The sequence below is a fragment of the Lutjanus erythropterus genome, chromosome 23 (genome assembly GCF_056507025.1).
Source record: "Lutjanus erythropterus isolate fLutEry1 chromosome 23, fLutEry1.hap2, whole genome shotgun sequence".
Taxonomy (NCBI): domain Eukaryota; kingdom Metazoa; phylum Chordata; class Actinopteri; order Lutjaniformes; family Lutjanidae; genus Lutjanus; species Lutjanus erythropterus.
In genome coordinates, this window is record NC_139339.1 from 12864073 (window position 1) to 12879464 (window position 15392).

Consider the following 15392-nt stretch of genomic DNA (forward strand, 5'->3'; position numbering starts at 1 on the left):
CATAGAGGTGGCTAAAACAAAATGTTTACACATTTACAATTTTGAGTTCAGTAAGATAAATGGTAATTACCCAGAGTGACTTCCAAAAAAACAAATAATTATAGTTGTTTGCGTTGCCATTTTAGAAAGAAGATTATTGTGCTATGGTGTTGCTCTTTTAAGAACTGAAGGATTTATTTATTTATTTTTTTTAATTCAAAAGTCAAATAACATACACACATAAAAAACAATGAAACAGAAGGCCAAAATTGTTTTACCATGTTATATTTTAATTTCTGCAGAGACAAAAATGACAAGCAATTTATTTACACAAACCTGTACAAAAGCAAATTAAATTATGTAAAATATCTCATAAATAGAAGTGGACTTGCGTTCAATACACTTTGCCATGTTCAGCTAAGCTGCGTGCATAGTGACTCATATTAAACGATGATAAATTTGTTCCTCAATTTCTATATCAACATCCAAGTCGCAGGACAAATAGTAATGGTTAATATTACAAATCTCATTACACACTGTGAAGGCTATATGAATAGGAGGAGAGTGCGGACTGAACACACACCTCAGGGCAGCGAGATACCAGTGTTTTAACGGCAGGTGTCGCGTACGTCATGGAAAAAATCCAAACATCACCAGAATATTGAAAAAAAAACTGTAACTGAGTCAGAAATAAACTTATGTGCACTGTAGTGAGTGTATTTGTAGTATCATTCTTTTCTTTCATGCCATCTCTTTTTACCTAAGGTTCACACTACATAGTCTTTGTTCTCATTTCCTCTGATCGAGAAATTCAAAGCATCACCTTGCAATATCATAGCAAACACCGCGCCGCTCTTATTTGTAGAACAGGGTTTCATCACCTCCTGATATGCATATACCGTAAGCTCACGTACGAGCATTGTGTTGCTCGGCACATCCTGAGGTGTGTGTTCTGTCAGCTCCTCTCCCTTGCAGCTCCCCCCTCCCCACACTTCTTCTTCTTCTTCTTCCACTCCTCCCTAGTAAACCGTCACATTAGCATTTTTATCTCTAGGCTCCCTCAACTCTCAGCAGTCAAATGTCTCCGAGCATTTTTTTTTTCTCTTTTTTTTTTTACCCCCTTCTATCTTTCTATGCTTCTATATTCAGCCCTAGAGCTTGTTTCATGCACAAAGAAGGTTACTTGACCTCTGATGTCATACATGTACATGAGTGGAACACGACAAAAATCCATTATATCATTATTATTACTACCAACAAGCAACTTTTTGAATGTACCTGTACTCATTTGGTAATGCACTATGCTAGGAATGGATATTTCAACAAGATAATTGAACCCAGTGAACAATAGCCATTAGAGTATTGACATTTGACTGGTTTTGTCCTTCAAGAAGCCTTTGACATCATGGGATTTCATCTAAGATATGCAAATGTATTTCAGTCCGCTCTTAAATGCCACCCCACCTACTTTTTGTAAGCATGTTAAGTGTTTATGCACCATTCCAAACCAACATTGAATCATACCAATTGGTATAAAAAGGCACAATTGCATATTTGCATTCACTCTAGTATTTTTTATGTTGTTTTTCTTGTTTCTTTTTTCAGAAGCACTCTAAATATACAAAGTGGCACCAGATAAAGAAAAAAAGTAAAACACGTAGTACATTGTCATGATCATTTCCACGGTTTTGACTGTTATCGTGTAAGAAATCAATGATTAAAAAAAATACAAGATGAAGATAAAAAATCTGCAAATCTCATGGTATAAAGTTGGTGGAAATGAAACAAGAGGTTCGTGTGGTGATATAAGAGACATCGATGAGATTTAAGTATGAAAAATGTACAAAACAATAAAAAGAACAACAGTATGGTCTTAACTGATGTACTAAGTTGTACTACATGTTTCTTTAGGTATAACAAAAGCAAGCAACAAGGTGGAGTTCCATGTTTACAGGGAAAACATTTTTTTGTACATTTTGTTTTACAGTTTTTTTCTTCTTCCTTCTCAGTAAGTGAAGTAAGTTCCCATTAAACGTGCAGTAAAAAGTAAATATTTATGTATACAGTTGATAAGTATAGGAGCACTTTCTTTCGAACAACGAGTAAGTACTTACAGACTATAGATTGCCGGAGTGCAGAAAAAGCAGCTCCGGTCGAACCAAAGGGGTTTTGCTAACATACAAAAAAGTTCCATTGCATCTGATATTCTTTTGCTTTATTACAGTCATGAGATTTTGCGCCTCGGTAGCTGCGAAAAAGAAACATCACTGTAGACAGGGAGGCACAACATCTCAACATTGTCATGTGTCTGTGTGTAAGTGGTCATCAAAAGCATCAGCTATGAGGATGTAATGGATGTGTTTTAGTTGAGACATCACATTCTTATCGTTCAATCTCAATCCTTCATTTAAAAAACTCTTTGTGTGATGTAAAGCAAAGTTCTCCCAGAAAGCTATTTTTGTGTGTAAATGGGGGAATGCTTCATCCTGTTCGCGAAGCTTTGGTTTCACTTTGACACCATTTTTCTCAGCCTGTAATCCAAAAAAAATGAAAAATAACCTCCCGGTATCTGCGTGTACGCGGGCGGTACAGACGTTGCTTTTTGATTGTTCTCCATTGAGCTGATTCTTACATTCGTGCTCAAAGATGCCATCAACTATGGAAAGCAACATCTACTAGTGCTAAAAAGGACTCTTGGACAGCCACATGAGGGGTTAATGTCACCTTGAAGGCTTGAGAAGAAGTGAAAAAGAAGTTGATGCTTGTTGGTCACGTATACGTTATGATATTTATTGCTCAGTCTATCACACAACAACAAAAAAAAAAAACAGTAAAAAGCTGTCCTTGCAGCTGTTTTTAGGACCAGCTTGGCCACGTTTACGCCCTCCTAAGCCTATTATCGGTGTACATCTACAGTATACACTAAATATAGCCAAAACACACACACTATATACTGCATATCTGGCCCATACACACATACGATTTCAATTGCACCTCTGTAATTTTAATCTCGGCATGCCACACACTGTGCTTACCCAGGATTTTCAGTCAGTACAGCGCTGGCGCCACTGGCCTTCAACAAATCTCTTTTTCTGCTTCTGCCTATGTGTGTGTGATTAAGAAAAACAGGGTATAACAACTTGATATCAACAGTAGCATCCCACTGAGGTGATACGAATATGCACGACCATGTATACACATGCTTTTCCAGCCAACGCGGGTGATATGTCATGGCTCTGATTTTGCATTTCGTAAGAGGTCTCAACCTCGCCAATCAAAGACAAAGAACGAGAGACTGAGGAAAGGTAGCAAGACAAAAAGGGAATGAGAGCAGTTAGCGTTGTTGCTGTGGTCCAATGTTTATGTACAATGAGAGATGTATGCACTGGATAGTTCGAGTCAGTCAGCGTATGTTCATCACCAGCGCTGTTGTAGTCTGAAGCAAGGTGTTGCAGCAAATTCCATTGGCTCCTATTTCTGTCCAAGACAAGTGTTGCTTTCTGGGCTGAGTATTTAAAGCTTAGTCTTTCCCGTCCTTGTAAGATTTGAATAGTTTTGGTCTCCTATTGAGCAACTTTTATCACAAACAGTCAAAGATGACGGAATCCACGGACAGCTCACTAGGATAGAGACCATTATGTCCAATATATTGACGCAGCCACTGAACATCATGGCTAGAGTGTTGCAGTGTTCTCAAATAAAAAAAAAAGGCAGAACCGGACACACTTTGAAGTCAAAATAGTCCACATGTACAACTTTGTTCCTAGAAAAAACAGAAAAAGAAATCTTTTTTTGTACAGTGTCATCTTCAGGGAATGGAGCCTTTCATTGGGGACAGAGGGTAATGCATGCATGTACTGTATATGTAAAATGAGTTGGTTATTGTACAGATTGACTGTCAGGCAGCAGATTGTGTCCCAAGAGCCCGACTCGCCAGTAGAACAAACTTATCCCTTAGTCCCTTCCCTGCCCTAAACAGTTTTTCCTCCTCCTCCTTTCTTCCAGGTCATGGCCGGAGTTAGCACTTAAAAAATGGTACTATGTTTATATATCCACTTAGATTTTTCATTAAGGAGCTGTCGTAAAAGTCTTTGGAAAGTTTAGTCCTACCTTGTTGAGAACAAGGGTAGCTAAAAGCTTCTAGAGCTGTAACGGTGGTGGCTAAGCATCTATGCTTAGTGTTGTATTAATGCCAGCAGGTGCAGCTCACAGGTACACCTCCCGTCGCGTCAGAGTACCACAGGACGTGGGCTTGTACTCCCCAGTGGGTGCCAGAGGGATCTCCTCAGTGGGGTGGCCCAGCGTCTCCTCCCCGCTTCCCGGCGAGCCGTAGGAAGGCGAGCCGAAGGCCTCATAGGAGGAGGAAGAGGAAGCCATCTTCTTGTTGAGCAGGTTGCGATTGCGGTCGCCCATCATGTGAGCGGCGGTGGGGTCTCCGTTGGCCATGGCGGCCATGGCGAGGGTCTCTTGGCTGCCGGGCTGCTCCGCGCTGCTGCTGCCGCTGCCGTTGCCGCTCATGAAAGTGGAAAGCTTTGGTTGTTGTGGGGTGGTGGTTGACTTGGATGGCCGTCGCTCAGGCGACGTGCGCACAGGCATCCAGCAGGAGTCCGAGTGGCCGTACTCGTCGCATTCCCGGGTGCACTTGCCAGTCATGGCTACGTCAGGCAAAGGCCGGGCGTCTAGAGTAGGCAGAAAGAGAAACAAAAGTAAATGATACAGTTTGTTTCACTGAAGTGGGATATTTAATGAGAAACTACCTTATTTTGGCTAAATACATATCCTAGCGCTGTGTGTTTGGTCGGCCCAGTTTCATTCCCAACTCGTCACAAATCAACGATTTGTCACCACCCTTCAGAGACTCATACAAACACAAAAGGTACCTGTTACCAGGCTTTTCAAATGACTTCAAGGTAAATCCATCTGTAATACTGTGACCTCAAACATGGCCTTATCCTAAACCTAACCAAGTAGCTTTAGTACCTAAAATTAATTTAATAGTTTTGTGCCTAACTGTAACCAAGTAGTTTTTTGTGCCTAAACCTAATGGAGTAGCTCTTGTGCTTAATCCTAACCAAGGAGTTTTATATCTAAAACTATCCAAAACATTTTGTACATAAACCTAGCTATGTCGTTTTTGTGCCTAAACCTTACCAAGTAGTTCTTGTGCCTAAATCTGACCAAATTGTTTTATTCTGCAAAAACTTACCCAAGTAGTTTTTTGTGCATAAACCTTAGCGATTAGTTCTTGTGCCAAAACCTAACCAAAATGTGACCATTTCACAGCATCAATCACATGTTAAAAGGCTTCCTGGCCGTGTCAGATACAGCTGCTAAAGGACACCTTGTGCTTCAGACATCGAGGGACGGTGACAAATCGTTGATATGTGACGACTTGTGATGAGAACATGTTGGTTTGGCGTGATATGTGTCACATGATTTGGCTATAATGAATTCCTTAATTAGATGCGTGAGTCTGCAGTTTCTCCCTAATGAGGTCATCAACGCATCTGAATGTTAATGGAGAAGGTGAAAAACAATAAAAAAAAGTTCAGGCACCTACTGTCACAGCCGATCTAAGTTCTGAATGTTATCATTGGTGAATAGAATTAAGCTCGTAAGGATAAAATTGCATGTTTTCATGCAGAACCCATACCACATGACAGAAACAGTAAAAGAAAACAACAATGAAAAGAAGACTCCACTGGCTACGACAACAGCCTCAAACTAAAAAACAGTGGCGTGAATCAGAGTTGAAATAATGTCATGCTTCAAAACGTGTTTGTGCTGAGAGGGGAAGGGAGGGGAGGGGGGGGGGGGGCAGCGATGGAGAGAGTAGGGAGGTCAGTTTGTGTTTTTCAGTTCGCCTTGATCTAAAATTTAAGATGCACAATTAGGCCTGCTCTGTGTATGTCTGCAATGTGTATGTGGGTGAGCATGTTTGTGAGATGGGAGCACCAACAACACCCTATTTTCTTATCTAGTGATTGACAGACGGCAATCACATTCTGATCTAAGTAGCTTAATAGCTTTGTGTGGCTAAAGCGCCCTGATATCCTCTTAAATCCACTAATAGGGGTCTTAACCAATTACCTAGCTAGGAGCTGGCCTCAGATTAACTGTGTCTACTATGTCTATTGTGGAAAGCAAATTATGTGCTTACAAAGCTACACCAGGACAACGGGTTTGACAGATACCCTACTGTCAGCGACTACTGTCAAACAGTGCAAGAGTTTATTCCAGTGCAATATGTGAAAGATAATTATCCCAAATACAGCAAACCAAAGCTGAGTAGCTGCCTCAATCTGAGACAAGAACTGTTAAGGCAGGAAGGAAGGAAGGAGTCTACTCCAAGGCCCTGACCGAATGCTTAGACATTACCCAGTGCCAGAGTTAATAAGAGTTCCAATATTATAGAGATGCTATGTTAGATGTAATTTATTCATGACCTGATGCGAAGTATGGAAAACGAAAAATCAAGCAAAAGCGAGGGTGAGTGCAAACCAAGCCAAGCATGCCTTTGCCCATAGTAAAAAAAAGAAAAGCAAGAGTTTGGACCATGGCTTACTTTTAATGCTCTTTTTCTCCTGTAAAAGAAAAAAATAGAACAGAAATCACTCTTTATGTTTCGCACTTATGTAATAATATATAATGTATATAATATACTGCATGAGAAACCTTGAGCAGCATTTAAAACTGTAACTAAAAGACACAACAGCACCAAAACAGTGTTATGCAGAGCAGACACATGACTGAGGACATAATGCAGCCGAGACAAGGACAGCGTAGAAAGTGGAGACAGGAAAAAACAGAATGAGAGTCCTCTGCACTGTAGTCCTACTGATTTGAGTTTTTAATCAACAAATTAATCACTCATGTTGCTATGAATGCCTCTCGGCAAAAATTTGACATTACCTCAAGAGTGCCATTCCTTTACTTTACTAAATACCTATTAGAATCCATTTTCTTGCCACAAATTACCTTTGTCAAGCATCAACTGATGATTGCCAGTCAATATAATAATATAGCCAATGCCTCAGGGAGCAACTGCCACTTGATAGAAAAATCAAATAACTTTTTGTCATTAGTGAGCCCAAAAAACTGAGCAGTTCTGTTTAATGAAATGTAAATAGCTAAATAAATGAGGAGAAAGGCACAGAAATAAAACAAAATAGACAACAGTTAACATGCCAGCCGATGTGGTGAAAATGATAACAGTGGCTATGGATGATGGGAGCACGGGAGGAGAGACGTCTTCGTCTCCCTCTCCCTCCTTTTCTCTGTCTCAGCTTGACAAACACAGCCGTCAACGAGACAAGCGGATACCAGGTACTGATTGTCTTGCTCATTTACACCTATGATTGAGCCATCAGGCTACCCACAATGCACAGCGGCTCTCACGAGGCCTCGGCGCCCTGCCCCTGGATGCTCATCCCAATTGCCTCCTCAACCCGGTCGCATTCAAGCAAACTGTGGGAAAAAAAAAAAATCAGTGGGGAGGACCTCTTGCTTGCTCCAGCTCTCATGGGTATGCAGCCAACCTTCGGCATCACATCTCCGCTGGCCTGCGCCGCGGTGAGCTGCCGAGGTAGTTAGCCGGCGCTCTTGTGTGTTGTGTGCGCTGAAAGGAGGCTGATTATTTCCTAGCCACGGTCCATTGACTCTGCAGGCTTGCTAAAAATGGAGACGTTTCCCACAGAGCTAATGAATTGGGCTGCTATATCAAAGCAAAAATGCTCTTTTTTTCCCCCTTGCCTCCTTCAAAACTGTCACCTCCCCCTGAGGTTGGGCCATCAATATGAGTACTTTAAAACCACTTAAATCCATCTGTCCTGGAGCTCTGGACAAATAAGTACGCCGGAGTCGGCTTCAGCCTGGATTTGAACCTGTTGGTTTAGGAAGAGCTATAGGGAATGCTAAATTAATTTTAATGTCCCCTCAATATCTATCAGAATATTATTTATTTATGTATTCAGTAACACTTTATTTGAAGGGATATGCATGACTGTCATTACACTCTCATAACCATGTCATTACACATCAATGAGTCTATTAGTATTTATTTATTTGTCATTAAGTGTCTTTTGATCAGTCATGTGATTTGCATGATCAAACTTAAAGAAACCATTTAGCTTTATAACATCATATTTAACTGTCATTTGTGGTTAGATTTTAACAAAGGCCATGATGGGACCACTGTAAATGTATCATGAATAATTTCCTAGACTTGTCATAAAGATGTCATTAAAAGTTATGAGGCCAGTTTGTTTAAGGAACACTGTATCAGCGTGATTTAGCTTACAGAGTAACTTCTTGATGTAAACTTAATGACGTCTTTAGTCCAAAATGTACCACTTCACTTAGGGCCAAAGAAAATATTCACAAGACACTTATAATGGTCGTTATGACGGCCAGTTTTCATTAAAAATGCCATAATTGACTGAATTACACTTAATGACAACAGTCATAAACATCCCTGAAACTCCTTCATGTTCATTACAGGTGTCATGACATGCTTATGACAGTTAATGACAGTCTAAAATGTCACCATTCATTCTAGCAAGAATCTTCAGCAACAGTTTCTATGAAGACCACATCTGTAGTGAAATATAATGCATTCATAATGTTTTAGGACTATGCTTACACTCATAAGCACACATAATGCTTTCTAATGCACTATAGCTACATGTAATACTTATATGCATACTCCTATATATGAGTTATAAGTTCTAGTGTCTTATGAATGTTCCTGACTGGTTATAAGCAAGAGGTTGATGGTTAGGGCTTATGATACATTATGACTACCTGTACTCACCTATACACACCTCAACAATCAACTGTAGTAAGGACTCATAGTATGCTATAATAGTTGATGCAGTATTATAAGTTATCATTGTGTGTGTTAAGGAAAGTGAAGTATATGTGGATGCAGTTATAACATTTCAATAATGCACATAAAGTATAGGTAATCTTAATGTATTATAAGCCTCATTTGTCAACCTAACTAGTCAAGAGCAAATTCATAATAACTCACATAGAAAATGCTCAATGAGTGCTGACATAGTGCAAACAGAAAGCACTATGTGTGTTTGAGTGTAGTCATAAAGCATTATAAAAGCATTATAATACGCTATGAACGCCCCCATAACGCAATATAAATGTGCTCTTCTTATGAAGTATTGCTGAATTTTCCCTTGCTGGTGTATTTGATTTAAACTTTAGTATAAATCTAAGAATGTAAGTCAGCAGAATAAAAGCAAATGCCAAACAACATGGCTGAGAAATAATCAATTGTAATTGTTTCAAGTATTTCTGCAGAGAAGACACGCAGCGTTGCTTCCAAACATATCCATAGGCCCTTTCAAGACCCAATTCAGAAATCAGGACGTAGAAAATATCTTCAAAGAAAAGCCCTCAGAGCACATGCAGCACTGTAGCAGGCTTTTGTTACATATTCACAAACATCCCACGAGCCCACACTATCAGCCACAACATAACACAATACAAGTGGGTCACTCTGCTGTGTTAAAAAGCCTCCCTGCAACACTGAGAGCTCAGCGAGGAAGCCCTCCATCCCAGGTTATGTCCCCCAGGGGCGCTCGGGGAACCAGAACAAGAACGCGGTGGCACAGAGTGGGTGCAGGGCCTGGCTATCTCCGTCACTGCTCATAATGGCCCACAACACAAGCCTATTAGCCCTCTTTTACATTCACTCAAAGGTGGCCTCCAGAAGCGTGAGGAGAGGTGGATCAGGGGATTGATTGGCAGGTGAGTTAGAGGGGCGATGGGAATGAGCAGCCGCTTATAATTCCATATGGACAAAAGTCGTGCGCTGCTGAAGTGATGATCTCCAGCTGTGGAGCACTGCTGCAAGATATTTGTGTCTATAGTGAAGACTTTCTTCATTTGTGCGAGGCTGAAAGTGGGCCAGTGGCTGCACTGGTTGAGCTGTGGCTTTTCTTAGGGTGGCTGACTAAAGCCAGCTATCAGCTGACTAGCTTACACTGTGGGATATTTCAAAAGAACCTCCACTGCCGGCTGTACAGTAACAATTTGATGCGGCGTCTTTAGCACTTGCTAAGATGCTGCAGTGGTAGGGAAAAAAAAGAAACGGAAGGGTTAGACTGTCACCGCTTCGGGGCATATGCACACTAATGTCTGTTGCGTGGGCATTTCTGGGCAATTACAGTTCAGTGTGTTTGTTTGTGTCATAGTACTGTACACTGTTTTCACTGTGGCATGTCAGCAAAGTCCACTTGCCAGTGTGCATTCATCTACAGCTTTCACTTTTGAGCTGTGTGTCGTCCCCCGCAACTTCTTCCCCTCTCTTTTCTCTCTCTATATTTCACCGCGAAAGACTGCAACACAGACTGAAGCTCCATGACCTTTTGGACTCTTTTTTCCGGCCGGTGGATTCAACCCAAACAGCTGAGGCATAGGGAGGAAGGGATGGAGAGAGGGGGAGGGAGGGAGATGAGAAACAAAAAAAAAAAAAAGAGAAGACTGAGAAGGAAGAGGACAAAACAGAGGTGACGTGCCTGCATGCATTTTTGTGCATCCACGCTGTGTCTTTGACAGACATTGCAGTCAGGCCGGACAGCAGATAGGGGTCAGAGCGGGAAGGGATGATGAAGAGAGGGAGGGGTGGATAGAAAGAGAACAGAGGAAAGAGACAGAGTCAAGGAGGGAGAGAGTGTGTGCTGAGTATAGCAGGGTCAGGGCCTGGGAGAAGGGAAACAGCAGATTGAGTGGAGAAGACAGCATGGCTGCCTCTGGGCCGTCACAGGCCAAACACACTGCCAAAGAGAGCAGTGGAGAGGAGAGGAGAGACGGGGAGACAGGAGGGGAGGAGAGAGAATTGAGGACATTTGCAAAGACAGGAGGAGGAGAGAGGACAGAGGAGGGACGCAGGAGGAGAAAGAGTGATGATGAAAGGAACTTTGATGACGGAAGATGTACTGCACGCTACACTTTACCTAGAACCACTTGCTTCTAAAGAACCCCCTTTTAAAAGAAAAGGCTTGTCAAGGGTTCTTTTTAAGACTAGGGGTTCCATTAAAAACCATTTTCATCCAAAGAACCCTTTTTTGGAATTCTTCTTTGTAGAACCCTCATAAGGCAAGAGCATTTTAGGTGTATTTTTAGATCCCCTGGATGTTCTGAGTTCTAGATGAAACCCTTAGACAATAAAATGGCTTTCAGTAGAACCCCCTGAGTGTGTTTTAGACAAAAACCTGTAATATAAAAAGGTTCATGGTAGAACCCTCTGAAAGGGTTACTTTATAAAAGCTTCTACCTGAAACCAGACAACATTCTTTTATGGGGACAAGCTGAAGAACCCTTTATGGTTCTAATGAGAAGAATGTACTCTAAGTAAAAGCCAACATGTGCTCTCACATTAACTCATCAATCCAAAGACCTTGATTTAGCCTGTTTAAGGCTTCATATTATGTCTCAAACAATGAAGTCCTGTGTGCAGGCAGATGCCAGGCGTCGCTCGGCTCTTTACTTACACAATCTAATTTACTTCCGTCACATTTCCTACATTAAGAAAACTAAAAAAGAACACTCTGACCTCCAAAATGCCATTAACATCCACCCACATGGTTCTAATTTGAAGCAAAAATGGAACATCTTCTAGATCAAGACAAGAAAAGAGATGGTTTTCTGGGGTCTCGGGCAGAGAAGGCACGAGAGGGCGCCTGTGTGAGAACAGCAAGTCCGGCTTGTGAAATGGGCTCGTGATTGCCTCGCGCCCCTCATCAAAGGCCTCCCTGTACGGACAGATCTATTTCGCGCGGCAGAGCAATCAGCGTGAAGATGACAGTGTACATTGCCGGGTGTCATACAGATTACTCCGTGCGGCTGAGGGAGGGAAAATGAAATATTTATCCCGAAAAACCAGCTGTTGGAAAGACTTGCGACAAAATGGGAAGGGGGAGAAAGAAAGGCAACAAATGAAAAGTGATACAAAGAGACACTGACAAAAAAGAGATAGCGATAGGAATGAAAGTCAAACCAAAAAACACCACCAAAGAGGGCCCGGCGTTCTCTCCGCACTCGCTCTGCAGTCGTCTTTCTTGTTTTCTCCCTTTCTACTCATTCTCGCCTCTAATAGGGTCCCACTTAATTAGGTGAAACTTGCCGACTAATTATGGTGTAAGAGTGAGTCTCCCTGTGTTTGGCTGTCTCGCTGTGCAGGGCCCCCGTGGCATCGCCTCGCAGCTGAGAGGTCCTCAGCATCAAAGACAGACAGGCAGACAGACTCCGAATACACACACATACGACTAGAGGTGGCTGTAGGGAGGGAAAGGAAGGAAGAAAAAGAAGAAAGAGGGAGAATAAGGGCCTGAGAGGAGAAAAATAAGGTGAGGGAGGAAGTGTTCCTGGGAGAAAGGAGCGGCGAGAAAAAGAATAGGTGCTAAATTATTAACGCTGTGACGGCGAGTTCAGACAGAACAATATCCACAGGAAAAAGCGATATTTGTCTTTCTCTTGCTGAGATGTTTGCCAGACAATTAAGGAGGGATAGAAGAGAGAAAGATACGCAGTGGTGCAGGGGAAAATGAGAACAAAAGGGGAGTCCTGGGGAGCTATGACCTTTGAAAACGCAAGTCATGGCGCGCACCGCGAGCGCCGGCATTAATTGATGGCATTAACGTCAGCGGTGGAGATTTTTGCAGCAGCACAGTTGAGTTAAAACCTCAAATATGTAACCCCAAGATCTTGTGAGCAGGACGCCAATTTGATTGAGTAAAATAGCAGAAAATAACACATTTCCCATCCCTCTTAATTACCGTTGTGTACATATGAAATGACAATTGCTCATGAGCCTACTTGACCCACATTTGGCCTTTTATCAATGCCAGCGCATCTTTCCACATAACCTTTTCACTTTAGCGGCGCTGCTTACAGCCCAGCTGGAGGAATGCTGTTGAAAGTGGCAGCAGGTGATCTATTCTCTGCCGTCTGAGCTTCTTGAAGTATTTACTGCCTGGCAAGGGCAACTGAGGGAATAATCTGGAGCCCCCCCGCCATGCCTCGAGAGGTGCAGCAGGACAGGAGAGAAAAGAAGAAGGGAAAAAATGGAAAGGAGAGGTTGAGTGAGAGAAAACATACAGAGCCCTGATCAAGTTTTGTAATGAGCTGTCACCTCCTTTTGCCTCGCTTTTGCGAGATGGCCAACCTCTGTGTGGAACAAAGACTCAGCATGAAAAGTACACATGAAGGCCATCCAGTAGGGGTCGACCAGGGTTGGTTATAACAAGGGATGGTTGCAACAAGTCTAGAAAAACAGGCTAGAGCAATACTTTACCAACCAGGAAGACAGAAGACACATTCAATATCTGCTGTAACATTTATTAATAAATGGTTCTTTGGTCTGTAAACTGACATATTCAGATCTAATGTTAGGAAAATACTAGCCAGTTAGCTTGCTAATCTACATAAATCATTAGCTATTTAGACACGATTGTATAAATAAGTAATGCTATAACATTATTGCAAAAAATGCATATTTTTAGAATATTATACAGATGTAAATTTAGTACATCAAGATTTTATCAGTCTCCATTAGATAAAGTTTTATAAAGATGGTTTATAAGTTTTAAAACATGTTTAATAAATATTTGTTGCATTACAGTTTCCATTCTTCCTGTCTTAACTCTTATTTTATAAATATTACTATATAAACAAATAATACTATAATAATATTGTAAAATGATGCATATTTTTGCAAAAGCAAACTAGAGAAATTTAGTGTATTTTGTTATGTTGCAACTGTCCCCAGGGTTGGGGGTCATATGGAAAGATTTGGTTGGTCTCTCTCCTCCCCTGCTCATAGGAGACATTTTCAAGGCTACGTGTACAGATCCCTTCATTAGCAGCTGCTCATATACTAACCAGCATTACAATAACATTGCAGGTATGGGCATGATATGGCTGCTTTTCTCTTCCAGCAGGGTCAATACTCTTTCTGGAATAATGAATGTACTGCGGCCTGCTCCTGAGGTAATTAATTGAGGAGAGATTAACTAGCATAATTTCATTCTGGTGACGATCTCTCAGCCAATTATCAAATGCGGCTTGCACTCTCCCTCCCCTCTGCGCCCGGCCTCTCTCTGCGGGTCTCTGCCTCTCTTGGCCCGTTCGAACAGTCAGCACTCAGAGCCCATAAATAAAGTGTCCCTGCGTGTCATGCTCCCTCATTCATCTTGCATGCGTGCTTACATGCATGTATAGACACGTGCAGGCGGAGCTTCTCGTACGGGAGGCGCTACTGGAAGCATATTTTCTCTGTCTGAGGTGTGCACATGAATACAGACGCCACAGACCGGTGTCCTTAGAGCACTCCCGACCCCTGACCTCATCTATAAGTGGAACAACAGCAGGATGATGTGGAGAGGAGAGCGAAGCAGAGTGACTCATCCACTCTGCTAATAAGAATGATGGTGCTGGCTTCCTGCCACACACACACACAAGACTACAGAAACAAAAAGCTTGAAACTAAAAAAAATACCTCTTAAATATGTTCAGAAATCCACAAAATCTGAAAACAAAGGGATTTTCTCATCAGGATTTCATATTATCCACCAAGCGTAACACTTATAATCACCTTTCGTAGCTACAACTCACATCTTTGTACATGTAATTCATTTGTGCCTCAAAAAAAACACCCAATTACAGCTAAAATAAAGTACCACAGTTCCTTTTTTATATTGCTGTTTTCCCCAGCATGGCACTCTGAGCTTATACAAAATACTCTGGAAGACCCGTAAGGATTAGCATTAGCCGCTCTGCTATGGTGCACACATGCAACACTGCTAGCAACCGATAAAACAATATGGCATTCTCAGCTCATTTTTTCTGTGCAGTGGTAGCAAAACCTTACATTAACCATGCAGCGTGTGTGTGTGTGTGTGAAGCTTGTATGTGCGTTGCAGCCACAGACAAGAAGAAGAAAAAGCACACAGTATTATTTGATAAGACAAACAACAGGATGAAGGGGTGGTGGGTGTGTAGAAAATGGTAGGGCTTATACTGTGAGTGTGTGAGCGAGGGGTTAAATCAGTCAAAAAAAATGTGTTTTTTTATTGTTTATTATTCCTCTAAATTCTTTCTCTCTCTCACACACACACACACCATCTCCTCCCCTCTCTGTCTCTCTCCAGTCTTTCAGAAAAAGAAGTGTCATTGCTTCTCCTCCACTGTTACTCTTATCGCACACTCCCAGGCACACTCACACAATAGCCTGTTTTACACCATTAAATGGTTATTTGTCAAAATACAATTTCGATTAAACCCTCCCTAAAATAAAAAAATAAAAAATAAAAAAAACATAGGGAAAAAAAAAAAATCTGTGATTTGCACTTTTTACAGATCGTACCAATAAGAGGAAACATCTAAATCATGTTCAG

General features: G+C 41.6%; 1 protein-coding gene across 4 annotated transcripts in view; it reads right to left on the reverse strand.

Moving 5' to 3' along the window:
- Positions 1-248: 248 nt before the first annotated feature.
- pcdh7b (protocadherin 7b) overlaps positions 249-15392 on the reverse strand; it is a 153518-nt gene continuing 138374 nt past the window's right edge. For 2 of the 4 annotated variants that reach the window (XM_084711906.1, XM_084711905.1), the window contains exon 3: positions 249-4658. In XM_084711906.1, coding sequence (XP_084568032.1) covers positions 4186-4658 — 473 coding nt within the window. In that variant the 3' untranslated portion in view covers positions 249-4185. Of the gene's footprint in view, positions 4659-6544; positions 6564-15392 lie in introns of all 4 variants that reach the window. The other 2 variants (XM_084711907.1, XM_084711908.1) reach the window with 2 other exon arrangements.